The 18103-nt window shown below is 33.7% G+C and overlaps 1 protein-coding gene across 2 annotated transcripts in view; it reads left to right on the top strand.

Annotated features, from left to right (window-relative positions):
- LOC124369056 (synaptotagmin-7) overlaps positions 1–18103 on the top strand; it is a 250142-nt gene that overhangs the window by 40725 nt on the left and 191314 nt on the right. For both annotated transcript variants that reach the window (XM_046826756.1, XM_046826757.1), the window contains exon 2: positions 16774–17071. In XM_046826756.1, the coding sequence (XP_046682712.1) occupies positions 17007–17071 (65 nt within the window). In that variant the 5' untranslated portion in view covers positions 16774–17006. The remainder of the gene's footprint in view (positions 1–16773; positions 17072–18103) is intronic.

Raw genomic sequence — 18103 nt, 5'->3', positions numbered from 1 at the left:
GGTTGGTATACATTATTTTGGAGTTGGTTTAAAGCCGGTTTCTGACGAGTTAAGACTACAAGACTGTCCAAAATATAAATAAATTAATACTTTTCATTCTGGAAAAATGTGTTTAGGATTCTAAACTTGATCATATAAACCAATTTCTCATTTACTTATATTTGTGATAGCCATAGGTACGTATTGGATTGAGTTTCTACAGCCAATCAAACTATGCATTCATATAGTGTTCTGTTTTCAGCATTGATCTATTTTATAGTCTTATTCATTTTATTTAGCGTATTATATTAATAAATAACACTGCCTCATTGGTTGCGGTGGATTTCGTACCATAGAAATTGTGCTGTTACTTTATTACTTCTTAAATTAAATCTGTATATATTAATCTAATTAGCTTTATTAATTGCAATATTGAAAAATACAACCGTATTTTTAGGTACACAAACCCATAAACATAATAAAGTGTCTAAAAGAATGCCCAACCCAACTCCAATTCAATTTGTACTAAACAATGTAATTCTCATTTTAATTTTTTTACAAAATATAATTGAAGTAACTTTATTGGAGAGTTTAAGATAAGACAGAAAGATTGGAATGTAATTAGGTTGAGCGAATAAGTATTGCAGATTCCTGAAGGAGGATAGACCTTACAGTTTTCTTTCATCTGTTTTCTTGATTAAATGTAATTTTTGGTTTTATTGAATAATTTAAAACTATTGAATGCTGCTTATAAGTATATTCTGTCACTAATAAGGATGTATTAACGATTTTAAAAACCATTTCAGAATGACCGGTCGCTAGGGAATGTTTTACTTACAATAAATCATGTCTAGAGAAACGTCTGTATCAAAGGCCAGATAAAGTTTCAAGTTCAAGTCACCAAGTATCTGCACCAGTTAAACATTGACTTTAGTTGATGCTCTTCTTGCATCTTCCAAATAATATTTTTACTTTAACTTAGGGAAGGATACTGATCCTTAACTTTTACAAACATCCTGAAAACCTATCCCACGTATTGATTCATAATACTTTAGAGGCTTGAAAATACAGCCTTGTAAGTTATAATTAACTGTTTGTAAAAAGAAATAAAAATAATTTAACGATAGACAGTAAACTAGAGACAATAATAAACTGAAACATGTCAAAGAAAACTTAGATATCGAAACCTAAGAAAATGTAAAACAAACTAAAAACTTCTACCACACAACCACATACATGTTAAACCGAAAAGACATTAAATGTTTGCGTAAATAGATCTAGTAGGGCACCAGAGAGAAGAGAGTAAAATACAATGATTTTATTTATATTTTTTATCATTCAAAATTACATAAAATCGTCATTTTAAAATGATTAAGTAATAATATAAGCATGACTCTGTGCCTGATTTACCTTCGCTGGTTTTATCGTTTTAAATTTAGATTAACTGACATTTTGAAGAACATTGATATTGAACCTTTGTCGGAATTTGACTCAATCGTTCTATAACATTTCCGAATACTAAACAAATATTTTGGCTTTAAGATAATCACTAAAAATTAAAACCTTCCATTGCGAGTTTTTAGAGTTTTTTACTAACTAACTGCACATCGAATTTGGTTAGTCAAATTGTACCTTTAACTAAAACCGTAACTATAGACGCACACACGAGTAGACGCGCATGAGCGCTGACAGACAATTATACAAACAAAATTTTTTAAATCATGAAGCCTTATACCATGTATTTGCAATGATGTTCTTAAATTCAATACTTTCTTAATAAAATAATAAATTGTACAGGATGTTTCCCATCCAGATAAGGAAAAACTCTCACTTCAATATGCTCAACCTTTTTTTCTGGTTTAGTGTGATGATTTCAAATAATATAATAACTCTTGTAAAATAATTCAGGTAATACAGTAATACATTTTAAGATAATAAATACATTATAAATTAAGCAAATGCCCAAAGATCTTCAATATCAATTATTTTAGCCTTTAAAATTCAAATATTTAAGCTATAGGCTCCAAGTAGTTTAATTATGTAATTATGAAAATACGGAATTTTAGAATATTCTGACTACGGAATAAATACATAGTAATTTAATAATTTTTATAGAAGTTGTTTTTTGCCAGTAAACTTAGAATTACACGACGAGTAACCATAAAAAATCAAACATTATAAATAAAGTTGTATGTACTATCTGCCAGATCATCAAAATTACAAATATGTTTATATTTAGTTTTAAGTACAAGAATTGCAAATTTTACATTTCATTTAAAATTAAATAACTTTGATAGTATAATCTTACCACACAGAAGTACGCAAAAAACGTATGTATGTTTCGAAACCTTATAGAAGTAAAATTAATCAAATGATGAAACCGAGAATTGCAAGAGAAACAAATAATTAAAGCTGCTAAGCCTGGTTAAAGTGGCCCTCGAAACACGAATGGCTCCTTTATTGATTACTCACCCCGCCCCCCTCGACTGTATTGTCATTGCTATGTAGTCGGCCCTCTATATAATGCAATCAAATAGTTATTTGTTTCAACACGACTGCAGATTATAAAGACACGTAGCAAACTATTCATGTATATATCTCCGGCACAGATATTTTTATATAAGAGAGGTTTATCTATTGTGTAATCACGTACACAAGTATGTCCTTTTCTTCCTAAAAATGAGTGTGTGGATTACTTTTCTACGATAAGAAAATAACTTAATACAAATATAACCTCCAAGTTTGATTAATTTCATTTATCTCTTTTCAAAGAGCATTTCCATTGAATAACTTCATTTGAATTTCTTTTGAGTAAATAAGACCCATCTCTAAAGACGGATCAGATGGTATTAGTTTAGTACTCGTAAGTTTGGATGAAGACCGGTGTGAGGCGCGTGTGCGGCGATAGTTTAGAGCATGGTATGTCTGCATGCGTTTACTTCAATTCTTGGTCTTATATTTAAGAGTTTATCTATTATTAACACATTCACATAGGAAAATGGTATCTGAGTCTACCTATGTACCTGTTGGAATGTTTATTCGATGAACGTCTAAAAGATCATTAGCTGATTCATAATGTTAGTAACAGAATCATTAATAACATAAAGTACCTTGCCGGTCCTGTAAGAATGCTACCGGATTCAATAAAGATAGTGAAAGTCTTTTTAGAAGAATTTAAGGCAGATTATGATTAATTCCCTTCCTTCTTATACCTCTCATAATTTCTGTTTTTGCAGGAAACTGAAATTTTATTTATGATATACCATGTTCTTAAATAAATTAAAAAACGACTATAACAAATAACTTAAAGGGTACTTTTTCTTTATAGTATTTAGTATATCTTACTGCCTGTGCTTGCAGCTAACATTGTTCTTAAACTTCCCTACATGATGTTTTAATAAACACCATTCTGGATATTGGATACAAAAAAATATACGCATACTTTTCAATAATTTGACGAGGAAATAGTAATAGGAGAGTTTATAGCACTATTTAACTGTACTGGAAAAAGTGGGAGGATGTGTCGAGTTCTCCCAACTATGATTGGTAATCTCAGGGAGTCTGAAATATTTTCTTTCCACACAGAAGTTTAAAAGAAAAAAAATTAAGGTATAAGCTCCAGAACTGTGCAACTGTAAAAAAACGAAAATCCAAATGTACCAAGAGATGAATTTTAACGAGTGTCGAGTTTTGCCACGAATCGCTGTGTGCAGTGCTCAGGCGTGACCGCGCGACACATACGCGGATCAGCAAAGGTGACCCATGTGTGTGACACTAGCAAATGTGTGACACTAGCGCGTGTGTTAGCATTCTACTTGACTCAACCCTGCCAAGAGTTAATCGTTTTCAAAATCACAGTCTATTTTGATAGTGGGCTTAACAAGTTAAAGTTAAATTTAAAAAATATTTGTTAATAGTGGGATGGCAGGTGGTAAATCCTAAATGACTACTGCGATCCCATGGTTGATATTACAACAATAACAAGATTCAATAAAAAGAAAATATTGAGCAATTATTGTAAGAAATTCTGTTTATATTAGATACTAAAATACAGTTTTTAAAATATTCTACTTTAAAAATATTTATAATTTATACTGTATGGTAGATTACAATTGGCTCAGATAAGTTAAACGGAGCTTTAAGATTTATGTAGAGTAAAATCTTAATATTGAAATTATTTTATTGCATGCATTTTCATAGCAACATCGTGTAGCAAAGAGTTTTTTTTTCGTCAGTGTAGGTCTATATCAGACAGTCCGTTCAGAGATTAACTATTGTCTGCTATAAGTTCATCTTGTTACCTAACCATTGATTAAAGTATTTTGCAAAACCGATCACACACCCTTACACCGTAGTATAGTAAGCACATTTAGGTTAGCCCTTAAGTTGCATTGGTAGCTTTAATGGGATTGATAATTAAAACTGGTTAGGTACGTGAACCTAACGCAGAGGCTAATACGATTAGAACGGCTGCAGAATCGTAAGATAACGTAAAGTTACCAGCTGCAGGGACAAGGAGGAAGGTGGTCTGTACCACCACTAGGAAAACCACCTGCCAGCACAGTAAAGGGGGAAACCGTCGTGCTCTTACTCAAAACGTTTTGGGAGTCTTTTTTCTTAATGTTAGGATGAGAAAAATTCATCTAGGCTATTATGGCTGTTCGTCCGTTAAACATTGTGTAAAAATATTTATCGTAATGTATTTATCAAACCTAACATATAAAATTTGAAAGCAAATATAACTTTAGCAGATATAACACGCTAAAAGGAGGTCTGATTGACGAAAGAAGATGAAGCGAATATGTCAAACTTTTGAGAAGCGTCAATTATATTGCTGACAAACGTTGAGGTAGATGATATATGGGTAACACATAAACTAACACGGATATACCTATAACACGATCACTCTTTGCCCCTTGTGAATAAAGGCCTTCTTGTTGCTACAAAGTGAAACACATGATTATATGAAAACATAATTTTAAGGGGTTTATTCTTTAAAAATGTCCTTTGTTGCACTTCCTATAAATCGTTTTTATTAAGCCGTAAAATTTGTACTACGAGCTCTTCACCACAAAAATTTCCATCAGTGGCAAATATCACTAGTATACTTAATGAGATAAGCGGGAAGTAGTAGAGATATTTAAGATTACCAATAATGGAACAGGCTCTGTTGTTTACAATACTGAACCCTCACAGCTCACTCAACTCCGAAACGTGGTATTTTTACTTGCCACACACAATTCACATTTGTAGCAATAGAGACTAGTATCCTGTGTCCCCCATAGCATCCAAAAGGAAATACCCACACGTATTGACTCCGCGAGGTTATACGACTAGTTAGCGTGCAAGTTATCGTCTACGAGAAAAAGACGACGGAACAAGTACTAACATTGAACTGAGACAGAGAAGGCCACTTGATATAAATATCCCAATACTTTTGAAAGCCATTCTCTTGTAAGTGGTGAAGTACAAGCGCAAGTATCCCAGTGAGTGTTAACCACGCTGTTAAAATCTTTTTGCAAATCGGTTTTTTTGACTCGACGTCTCTGATCAGTGGTCTTGTGTAAGAACCCTGCCGGCAATGGGTAAAGCACTTTCACCGGATCCCATACAGCGAAATGACATTCAAAATATACCATAAAATCAGAGATAACGAACGTCAAAGAGAAGACGTAAGTTAACTGTTACTCACTGTAATGTAGCAAAACCCTCATATATATTTATCATTTGACAGCTGAAATAAACCTTCTCTAGACTGAAAGGCAGACAATATACATGATCTAAACTTTTCAAAGTTACGTTACCAAAATAAAACCTTACGGGAATACAAAATCGAGAGCCAAATATTCAAGATGTTCTGGAGTGTTAATGGACATTTCATTATTTGCTCAAGTAAGCTACAAGTAACGGCATAAATGTTCTGACGAATCTTAACACGCTCGACACATAGATAATAAACACACCTTACCTATAGGTTAAATTATTATTATAGACCCTACAACATTCATGTTCTTGAATTTACCTACTGAGAGAGGGGACACGAAATTTACAAAGGATTAAAACCATTTACGCTGATAGAACTTCCACAGACTGGTTCAGGGTTGTCTGGGAAATTAAATGTTATTCCATATTCAATGAAAATTATCACCAAACACCAAAGGTTTTATTCGCTGGTATCCAATCTTAAATACCATACCTTGGGTTATGAACCTATCCTCACAGGAATGTGTCCTAAAATAGTACAACAAAATAAATAACAGTATTTTATCACACTGATTCAGACCACGGCCATCGCCATGGTGGTAAAAATATAGTATTTTTTATTTACCGAAGTGATAGCTATGAGTTTTCCAACGGTTTAAAGGTGACCTTCAAACCATCACCAATAGCCGAACAGGACAGGATCGCACAGTAGTCACCTATCCTAGGAGCACCCACGGTTTGCATTGTTTGACTTGTAACAACCGCTCTACTTGCTAATCTGCGCCATTGGCAAAGTCATTAGATTTTTAGTTCATAAACTGTTTCCTGTGCAATAGTTACATCTTTAAGGCCACACGTTAAGGAGTCCTTAATTACTTATGCCTTATGTGTATAAATCTTGACAGTGGACATCTACAGTAAACTTAATATTAACATTTATTACTCACATTGAACTCTGAAATTTGTATGATGTGTGGGGACACTAAGAGGATAAGGTACGGTAAGATTAAGGGTGAAGGCACTTGGTGTAGGTATTTAACTTATTTGTTATAGGACTAAATAATATAAGAGAACTTATAGGACGACCTCATAAATCTGCATCTCGGCCTTCTGTGTTCCTTTACGTTTCCTCCGATAATTGAGTTACAACTGTCTGTTAACAATTTTAACTAACATTTCTCTCTTATTTCTTATTACTCATTCCCACTCTATAATATGTGCAGATAGCCAATTTTTAGTCAAGGATGGTTAAAAGCAGGCTGCGGGATAAGAAAAACATACGCCAAAGTAGATTTATGGTTAATTTTGGTGTAATATTCCTGGGTGAGCACATAAATATAAAAATGGAAGAGATCATCAAGTTGTGTGAGTTGTGTAGATGCCTGCCAAATTCTCCTTAACTGTATGGTATAGAAATAGCATTCCTTTATTATTCAATTCAGTTTTGAGATAAATTGTCAGAACATAATGATCAAGATTTATGTACTCTCTTACACTTTGTTTTAATACATCATCTTTTCTACAACAGATTGAAGGATGGTAAATTCGATCTAAGTATTTGAGAAGCTGTTTGGCATTGTCGTACAAAATATCGAATCAAATAGTCTTGAGAAATATAAAGAGTATATCACCTTTAGTGAAAGGGAGAGAGACTGCCTTGGGATGGACAAATCAGTAATTCCTTTATACGATTCCTAAATTTCATTTTTCTAGATAATTTTGGCAGTTCATGCTGAGTTTGCAACAAGAGGATTTCTCTAGAGAGCTCAAAAGGCAAGAATCTACTTGGGCATTTTCTGAATAAGAAAGACGAGCTGTTTGAATTTGATATATTAAATTCTGAACTGCAACAATATAATAATAAAAACCAATTTTTTTGGCCAAAATTAAGAATTTTTATATTGAAAATGGAATAGAACTATTTTTAAACATTTGAGAAATTCCAGCTACAACTACTTTAGTATTTGTACTTTACTGCTAGGTATAGGAGACATAAAAACATATATTTTTCCAATTCCTACTAATACAATTCACCTACAAAGCGAATTACACATCCCTCAAATATTACGGTATAAAACAAACACTTGAAACAATGTCACTGTGGCGAACACAGTAGCGCTTAAAAAGTAGTGACTCAACAAGTTGTAGTATTGATTGTATCCCGCGGTCGGCTACAACACGTCAGTGCTGTCGGTTGTAGCTTCTCTTCTTTCCTCCTACAACACTACTTACACCACTACTCCCTCACAACACGTCAGTACTGTCGGTTGTAGCTTCTCTCCTTTCCTCCTACAATATTGTTCCTACAATACTACTTATACCACTACTCCCTCACAACACGTCAGTACTGTCGGTTGTAGCTTCTCTCCTTTCCTCCTACAACATTGTTCCTACAACACTACTTATACCACTACTCCCTCACAACACGTGAGTACTGTCGGTTGTAGCTTCCCTCCTTTCCTCCTACAACATTGTTCCTACAACACTACTTATACCACTACTCCCTCACAACACGTCAGTACTGTCGGTTGTAGCTTCCCTCCTTTCCTCCTACAACATTGTTCCTACAACACTACTTATACCACTACTCCCTCACAACACGTCAGTACTGTCGGTTGTAGCTTCTCTCCTTTCCTCCTACAACATTGTTCCTACAACACTACTTATACCACTACTCCCTCACAACACGTCAGTACTGTCGGTTGTAGCTTCCCTCCTTTCCTCCTACAACATTGTTCCTACAACACTACTTATACCACTACTCCCTCACAACACGTCAGTACTGTCGGTTGTAGCTTCTCTCCTTTCTTCCTACAACACTACTTACACCACTACTCCCTCACAACACGTCAGTAGTGTCGGTTGTAGCTTCTCTCCTTTCCTCCTACAACACTACTTATACCACTACTCCCTCACAACACGTCAGTACTGTCGGTTGTAGCTTCTCTCCTTTCCTCCTACAACACTACTTATACCACTACTCCCTCACAACACGTCAGTACTGTCGGTTGTATCATCTCTCCTTTCCTCCACAACACTACTTATACCACTACTCCCTCCTCCCTCACAACGCGTCAGTACTGTCGGTTGTAGCTTCTCTCCTTTCCTCCTACAATATTGTTCCTACAATACTGCTTATACCACTACTCCCTCACAACACGTCAGTACTGTCGGTTGTAGCTTCTCTCCTTTCCTCCTACAATATTGTTCCTACAACACTATTTATACCACTACTCCCTCACAACATGTCAGTACTGTCGGTTGTAGCTTCTCTCCTTTCCTCCTACAAAATTGTTCCTAAAGCACTACATATTTCACTTTTTCCATCTCAACAAGTCAGTACGTTGATTTAGCTTCTCTATTTCCTCCTGCAGCATTGGTCCTAAAAGACTACTTACACCACTATTTTGGCTTTTAATACTTTTGGAATGGTTGACTGATCACTAAATTGCTCTAATAAATCAGAACTCTTATTATTTTTTCTTCATTATTATACAGCGTGGTTAAAAGTATGAATACATTGTGATTAGGGTTTGATTGGTAAAGATAGATAGATTTTAAGGATGAATGGAACTCGGGACACCTTTGAAATATAACTGACGTTTTTATTCACTGTTACAACTTGCCCATTTGGGGGGGGGCTCAAAATTGTTAATGCAAAGACCCATTAAGTGAACCATTAAATACCCATTAAGAATAACAGTGTAAATTAAAGCTTTCTATCTCAACCCAGTAAAAAATGGCAGCTCATTGAAAATAATTAAGTTAAGATGGATCCAGATCAACCTTCAAAGATAAAAAAATGAAACTCAAGGCATGGGCACATGCCCCTCTAAGAAACAAAATGGGCATGTCAAGGGACAGTTTAATTTTTTTAATGTAAAGTTACAGTATTATTAGTAATTACAATTACGTTAAGCAATGAAACGGCTTAAACTTACTAACCTGTGTTTTTTATATTAGATGATGAACTGCAGTTTGAGTTTGACAATGTATTGTTCGGGATTGTATTGATTGTATTGACAATGTATTGATTCATGCGGGATTTTTTTTAATTTTCACTACTTATCTGTCCCTAAGGTCATTAATACAGTGAGGTTTCATTTTATAGACCTTGGTTTTAATGTGACTCCGCACAAAGTAGTCAAGTAGAGATAGAACTGGCGATCTTGGCGGTCACTCAATACTTCCTCTTCTGTCTATCCATCGATTTGGAAAATATTGTTTAAATACTCCCGGACATGCAGGCCGTAGTGTGGAGTTGCTCCATCCTGCTGGAACCAAACTTCATTACAGTTTTTGGTTGCTACTTGGATAACTGAATAAACCTCGTTTTGTAACATTTGCTGGTATACCTCGGCATTAAGGTTTCCGTCAATAAATGAGGGCCCAAAAAACTGATCCCACACAATGCCAAGCTAAACGTTATATTTTTCAGGGTTCTGGGTATATTGCTTTCTCATCCAATGGGGTTTTACATCAGCCCAATAACGAGCATTGTGCCTTTTAATGTTACCGTTTCACAAAAGTTCCTTCATCTGACAAAGCAATGTTGTTTAATCTAATTGTATTATTATTATTAATGTTCCGCATCGTTATTTCACAAAATTCTACTCGGCGATCAAAATAGTCCTCACTTGCTCATTAACTAAATCAATTCTTACGAATTTAACCACCGTCATGTAAAACTTTAAAATATTTTAGATACATTACTTGTTGAGGCATGAGGATCTCCTACAAAGGACTGTAAAACGTCGTTACAATGCTTCGTGTGTAGCCGATTTTGGTCGTCCCCAGGTTTGGGGCTGTCTTTGACGCTGCATGTTTCCCGGAAACGTTGGATTGGTTTTTTGAACTTCTGATTTATATACAGGGTTTAGATTGGAATAAGTGTCGTTAGATAAATTCCATACTTCATCATAAAATTTCGCCCGATCTCCGTTGCCTCGCATCATCAGGATCATAATGCGCTCTTGTTCGCTTAAACACTCTATTTCAACACAAAGTATCACAAAAACACGCCTTAACTTTGTGTAAGAGAAGCGGAAAGTGATACTGACCTTCCTCAAAGCTGATAAGATAGGAGAGACCTGCCCTGTAGTAGGTACAAACTGTAAAAAAGGTTTGAGTTTGTAAGGAAAGTGGTTGACTATTGAATGTTAGTTATTTACCTTCTGAATGTAGGTGCTCATGTTTTGTCTCAATTTTTAAATCATTTCAATGACATGCCATGTTGTACTGGGTTGAGATAAAAAGCTCTAGCTTCCACTTTTCTTCTTCTTTTATAAAGCCCTTTCAGGTGTCACTTAATGGGTGTTTACATTTTCAAATTACAAGCCCTTCCAACCCCCCCCCCAAATTCTATTTTGGGGAAATGGGCAAGGTTGAAACAGATATTAAAAAGTTCATTTCTATTTCCTACACAGGTGTCTCAAGTTCCTTCTCTCCATCTTTGTCCATCGAAAACTAAACAGAGTGTATCCATACTTTTAACTAACACTCTTGAATAAAAATCGTGCGCTAAGAACTTTTTTAAGCATTAGTGCAGTAAAACACTGATTTGGTTTATCTCTGTGTGAAAACGCCATCACTATTTTTGGCCCATTTATTGTACTTATGTTAAACCTTTACTTACAGTAATTTTCATTGCTAATAAATTTCAGTACGGGTTTTCATGTGCTCCTCTACCCATCCCAGCTAACCAACTAGCTGGGATATATTGAATGGCTACAAGTTAAGACTACATATTTATCACATTAACTATTGTAATAACGGTACAGCTCATTATGTCATCCTCCCCATTACGTATTTACTATGCCTATAACGCATTACATTTAAACATATCAAAACAAACAAAGGTATAAGGTGTTAGTCTTGGTGTACATGTGACATAGTTTATAGTTTCTGAATGTAAGGACTGTTCTAATCGAATTTTATTAAACTATTTATGGAAAGTATGTTTAGTTATGTGATAAATATTCCTGATAATTATAATTCTTTTTATCATTAAACTTTCAAAATTTACGCCAAGGATTTCAAGCGAACTTTAGTATTTGTTAGTTTATTTGACAACACACTCATATATATATAATATATATATATATATATATATATATATATATATATATATATATTCTAGAATATAGTATACGGTCAAAATAATAAAGTATATCAGGAGATGTGCATTATAAAATATAAATGCCCTATGTTATAATGAGTGGAATAAAGTAGTAATTGTTTTAAGATAGGTAAAATTGTATTTTAAACCTTATTACTTGCGAGTACTATAGGAGAACATAAAGAGAAACACAATAAATATAATCAAATATATTCTAAACAGAAATGTTTTCGTTGCAAAAATATGTGCAATGCTTGAATATTTGGTTCATAATTGTACATTTCATTATAAAGAGAATAGAGAAAAGTAAATAAGTTGGTCGTAAAGTACGATCAAGTCGAAGCGCTGCAAACGAGTCGCTCAGACAACAACTAACAAGCTGGGAGATTTGTTATTGCTCTTATCATTAGCAAAGTGAGCGGTGCGAGCTGGGGAGGTGGATCATTGTTGCATTGTTCATCCATCTCCCCCTTTCCTCTTTACTAATGACACAAGCGTAGAAAGTAACCTTATCCTCGTTTCTAAAATACTCTTGACGGTCTGGACGGTGCCGGAGTGTTCCTAGGTCCTGATCGGCCTAGGTCCGACCATATATATGAACACCATATTTAATGGATAGAGCACATACCCGTATTAAAAGAAAATGTATAATTGTTCGAATACATTTGTTAACTGACCAATCCTATCAAATTTCTTTATATGAATTTGACCCAGATTTTAAAATTACATTTTTCCAATACGTGGGACGTCTCGTGGGTGAATATGGATTACATGTTGTTTAGAATCACTGCATTCGCTGTGAAGATGATCATTTGCTATAAAAGTCTATTTACTCCCGTGGTAACAGAAACATTGACCCAATTTCCGTATAACGTTTATATTTCAGTTACTGCAGACTGCTCTAATAAATTATTTAGCTTCTATATTTGTGGTGGTATAAGATATCACGTTGAGATTTATTTTAACGTTTTAATTTATACCGTATTAAGATTTAAGATTGATTATTAATATAAACGTTTTTTATTGTTATGCATTCATAATAATATGTACAAAAGGAAAATATAAATTACAATTATTTTTTGCGCCAAATTACTGTGTATAGATATGTAGTTAAATCCTTTATTAGTATTTCAAATGACAATTTGCATTAGATATTGTTCACTGCATCAATTCACATTGTATCCCTACGGAATTGCGTAGTATAAGGACTCATCGAGGTAAAACTTCCCAACAGTCCAAAATGTTGAAAAGAATTGTTTTACAATAGTGACCAAAGTAAATTGTTCTAGATCCAAAAGAGACTTAGTGTATATTTTGGGGTGTTATTTTACAAAGTACGCTGCTGAGACATTTACCTCAAAAAAATAACGTAAACATTGAGGTATTAAGCCTTAGTTTGCACGTTTCCATATGCAACTGTTCTGTGTGACGATCTTATAAATCAAATAGAATTAGGGTCGATACAGTGCAAAGTATATGGTAGTGACAAAAGTTGCTATGGGCATAAACAGGATTAGAACCTGTGCTGTCTCTAACTCAGATGCAAAGTCGTACGTCTTTGGCTGTGTTTAAATTGGCTCTCCAAACCGAAAAAAGTATTACTTTCTTTTCCTTGGCTATAGAATGAACCTTGATTCCATACAAAGATTATGAGACATAAATACTGTGCGGTAATTGTCAGGTAATCAATTATTGCTACAGCACCCAATCTTGCGATTTGAATCTTAAATCTATTTTAATCATCCATTATATGTCTCAACTTAATTAAACTGAGCAGAATATAGTACTTTTGTTTATATTGTTGAAATTCTCTCAATACAAAATGTTTGATACTATTATATAGTGTATGTATTGCTACTACCCCTGGTAGCACACAACCAAGACGTTTCATCGAGTTATAAAATCGTAAAATTAGTACCATCTCTTCTTTAAACATATTACATAGTCAAAACTACTATTTCGGCCCCGAATCATAGTTTAAAACAAGTGCAACATCCATGTTTGATGCTTGATTCAAATGAATTATCGTACATGTATAATCCAGTTTTAACTAATATCTTTCAGTCCCTCAGTGACACTAAACATTAATATCATTTAAGTTTATGTATCCTAAGGAATTAGATTAAAATTGAGCTATAAATATTTTGGTATATTTTTACGTCAAGAACTAATCCAAAAGTAATAGTTTGATATTCACAGTTAATACATAAGTACCAAAATCAATAAAGATTTTACCAATGTAAAACCTTAACGCTCTTTTAAATATATTAAGTGTGATTAAGTGAGAATAATATTGTGTTAGTGATATCGCCACAGCTTCAACGGTATTGGCCTGGACCATATTGTGCTGTGTGGCGTCACTGATAAGACATTCGTTATTGTAAGCTCCTAACCTTATTTACACGTCGTGGCCTGGTAAAAGAGGTCAATCGGAAAATAAAACGTAAACGCCAACTGCATTCTAAAATCAGTGAAGCAAATTTCTGTTGCGACGAATTGATCCATCTCACTGAGTCCAGCACTTGTACTCTCCTTTATTTGCCGGTGTGTGGCAAGAGATCTGGAAATAACTCTACCTCACTATATCACGCTTGGCCACCATGAGGACGTATTCAAGGTGTAATTTGAGTTACCAATTATGTTCAAATTGAGTTTAATTTCAAGATCGTACCCAATCCTTTCTCACTTTAAATTATCCTTACGTTTCGTAAACTGTGACAAACGTGCAATCTGAAATTCTTATACATCCACTAATATTAGCAATTTATAGTTAGGGGTGGGTTTTGGAGAAATTATTAATTTCAGGACTCTTTGTTTTCTACAACATAAATTAATGACAATCATAAAATAAATTACTGGTAAGAAATTCTCCTTTACGGTAACACTATCTCTAGCTAGAAATCACCATAGCTAGAAGTTCTTGTTACCACGAACCTTCCATTTCACTGGATAATGCCCGGAAACATATTGCATCTCAAAGTAATACGAGTATATTGAGGCGATTCTCATGGGGAAAATCCTTATCTACAAACCTAACCCCTTTTCGCTGAACTTCGAATCTACAACAGTGGCTTTGCAGAGAATTTTTTCCGTGGTATAAAATCACTGACGGAGTTAGTAATCCTCATTGGTGTAAATCTTCTTCGCGATTATTCATCCTGTTTGACTTCTCAAGAAGTACAAGGCTCCCAACACGGGTAACGGCAGAATCATTTTCACATTTCAAACATATGTATTCAATTAGCATGCATACAAGTTCTCATGCATTACGCAACTACTCTAATCTATACCTATACAAAACTTATTATACCTAACTCTGAAACTTATATGTTTTAGTTAAGGTGTTGGTTGGTTAGATATACTCGACTTCAATTATAACGTTTGATGTCGCCAACAGAGGCGCCATCGGAAACTTGCCTTGACTACTCATCACTTTAACTCCATATCTGTGATCATGTTTGGTCATTAAGAGTGATGAATTGGCCGTCACGTCCTTTAAACGTATAAGTTGATCATGTTTGGTTATCTACCTACTATACAATTACTGTCTAGCTGTAATGATGTAAACACCTTCACAGCTGGTATGTACTGAATGAGAGTGAGCAGAGCACTCAGAGTCTGCATTTGTATGGTGTCTGTAACAGACAACTTCTTAAACTATTATACAATTACTTACTAAATACAGGAATTTTAGAGAGTTTAACCGATCATTACGGTAACTGGAGACATATTTTTGGTCATTAAGTCATCAACTTCTTTAAACTTTTCCTTGTTGTTATACGAAGGCATCTTGTCTTAAAGTCCTTATTAAAAGCACTATAGGAAATACTTACTTTTAAGTTAACGTGAGAGTAAAGGAATCGGGACAAAGCTATCCGTACGTCTTCATTCTCATCACTATATAAGGCTTTTAGCTTGAAAACCATGATTGTGAACCTGTTTATATATCCAAGTAGCTCGGAGATCAGTCAATGCGTTGAAAAAAGTAACAGTAATATATAACTTTAAAACATTCCGTGCATTTAAAATGTATTTTGTTTAAACCTAACCACTTAATATATAATAATATATAATACAATAATTAATAATAAACAATTGTATTCTTTGTAAATTTATAAAGTGTTAAAAACCCTACATTTTTCAAATTACTCATGCAAATATTTTTTATTAAAGTCTAAATACTAGAAATAGAATACGATAACATTTACTAACTAGTACTTTTACATTCTATAAAAATATACACAGACATTTTGCCATTTATAGATGTGTCACCAGTTTGACAAATGGCTATATATATATATATATATATATATATATATATATATATATATATATATATATATATGCAGAAAAAAACAGTTTTTCTGGAACAAACATGAACTCAAATATATTTTAAAACGAGTGGCCATTATGGATCTTTAATGTTAGCTCACATGTTTTGCCATATTATATTTATGGCAATAGCGAAGGATAATTAGATTGAAAACCGTTACAAATAATAGATTTATCACAAATCTATACATAACATAAATTTAACTTTTTATATTTTAAGCTCTCTACTTGCTTGTTATTGAAGTGTGTTGTAATGCTTAAAAATAAACCTACGTAATTTATTCAGTTGTTAGATTTATGTCATAATATGCGATCTTGAAAATGTATAATATATGTATTATTATATATGTATGTACTTATAATATTTATATATATATATATATATATATATGTATATACATATATATATATATATATGTATATACATATATATGACACACATGCGAGACAGTTTAGGTTAAAAGTATTACTGTAATATCTTATTGCTCATACAACTTAAACATTTACCCACTACATAAAATAACCTATTGTAATAGCAATTCTAAGACTATAGAAACGTATCAAATACGAACGTAGTTTGGATTCCCCGCCAGATTAGATTCAAAGTACATCGATATTACTTTAAGTTTATTACTTTGCAGGTCATGTATACTTTACTTAGCTCCGAGCTGAGGATATGCAGCCATCTGAGGATGGATAAGTGATTGTCAGTTATGTTACTAAGACCGTAACTGTGCCTAATTGAACTCAGATATATAACTGTTATTTTATATGATGTTTTCGTGTTAGAAGTGTTTGTTAGTATATTTTTATACGTCTATAAGTGTATCAATTTTATCGAGGAGAACTCAGAGTGATCACAACATGAAAAAACATGTGGGCAGCTGTGTCTCGATCTTTGGAGATTTTTGTCGCATTCTTCGAGTACTACGCAGCAAGGTAGGTACATGTAATCAATTTGCAATATTTTATATTTATTGTTTCATTTGTAACAAATATTTAGTAAAATGGATACATTTTTAAATTTTTTATACCATCTAGTTATATACTATAAGGCTCTAATGATGCATAATATACACTCACAAGTTGCATATTTGTATGTTCTTTTTTTCATTTTAAGCACTGAAGTCTATATTAATCATATCGTTAAAAGGTTATACCTCAGTCTTGTATCTAAAATTGCATTTAAATTTGAACTACAATAAGTAAAAATGTACTAATTGCTATTGTTTATACGTTTTAAACTCGAATGTAAACTTTCAAACAACGTCTCAATCCTGAAGCTATTAGTCTGTAGGTGTTGAGTGGTTCAAGAAATATCGCGGGCCTGGTGTTGTTTTCTTTCAGGAAGTTTGATCGCGCGAAGTTTTCACTCCTACTCTGTTTAAGAGAAAATCGCTGTCAAGTTTATAGACAGTCGCCCCGCGTGGACGACATGGTGGGTGGGGTCTGGCCCGTCTCCTGCAGCTGCGGTGATCCCGCTTCACTCAGCGTCATTAAATTTAAATCACCCTGTTCCCGGCTCATCTCACCTCCTCTTATGTTTGTTTCCGACACGTACCTTTATAGACTTACAGTGTCTCGACTTTGTTTAATATTTTGTTTGAATCTTTAAAGCAGATGATCTAAATTGGAAGTGCAAATTTCTGGAGACATTTATGTTCTAGTCACAGACCCAATGTAGTTTTAGTACTGACGAAGCTGGATGCTGACAAAGTTAACTTTAAATGGCATGAAGTTCTGCAGGATAACAATGTGTCAAATGAGACTGATCTAACTATGATTTACGGATTATTATTATACTAAAATTATCAAGACAAAGCTTACAAGCTGATGTGGAAGCTAGTTTTTTTTATACCAGTTTATTTTCCCATTCTATATTTTCTATACAAGTTTAAATGCTATAATATCCCAAAATCGTTTCCCATACACGTTTTCTCATATAAATCGATCTTGTTTCTCATTGTTCAA

The sequence above is a fragment of the Homalodisca vitripennis genome, chromosome X (assembly GCF_021130785.1).
Source record: "Homalodisca vitripennis isolate AUS2020 chromosome X, UT_GWSS_2.1, whole genome shotgun sequence".
In the NCBI taxonomy this organism is placed as follows: Eukaryota; Metazoa; Arthropoda; class Insecta; order Hemiptera; family Cicadellidae; genus Homalodisca; species Homalodisca vitripennis.
The sequence above is the reverse complement of the archived record's forward strand: the minus strand, read 5'-3'. Positions and strand labels throughout refer to the sequence as shown.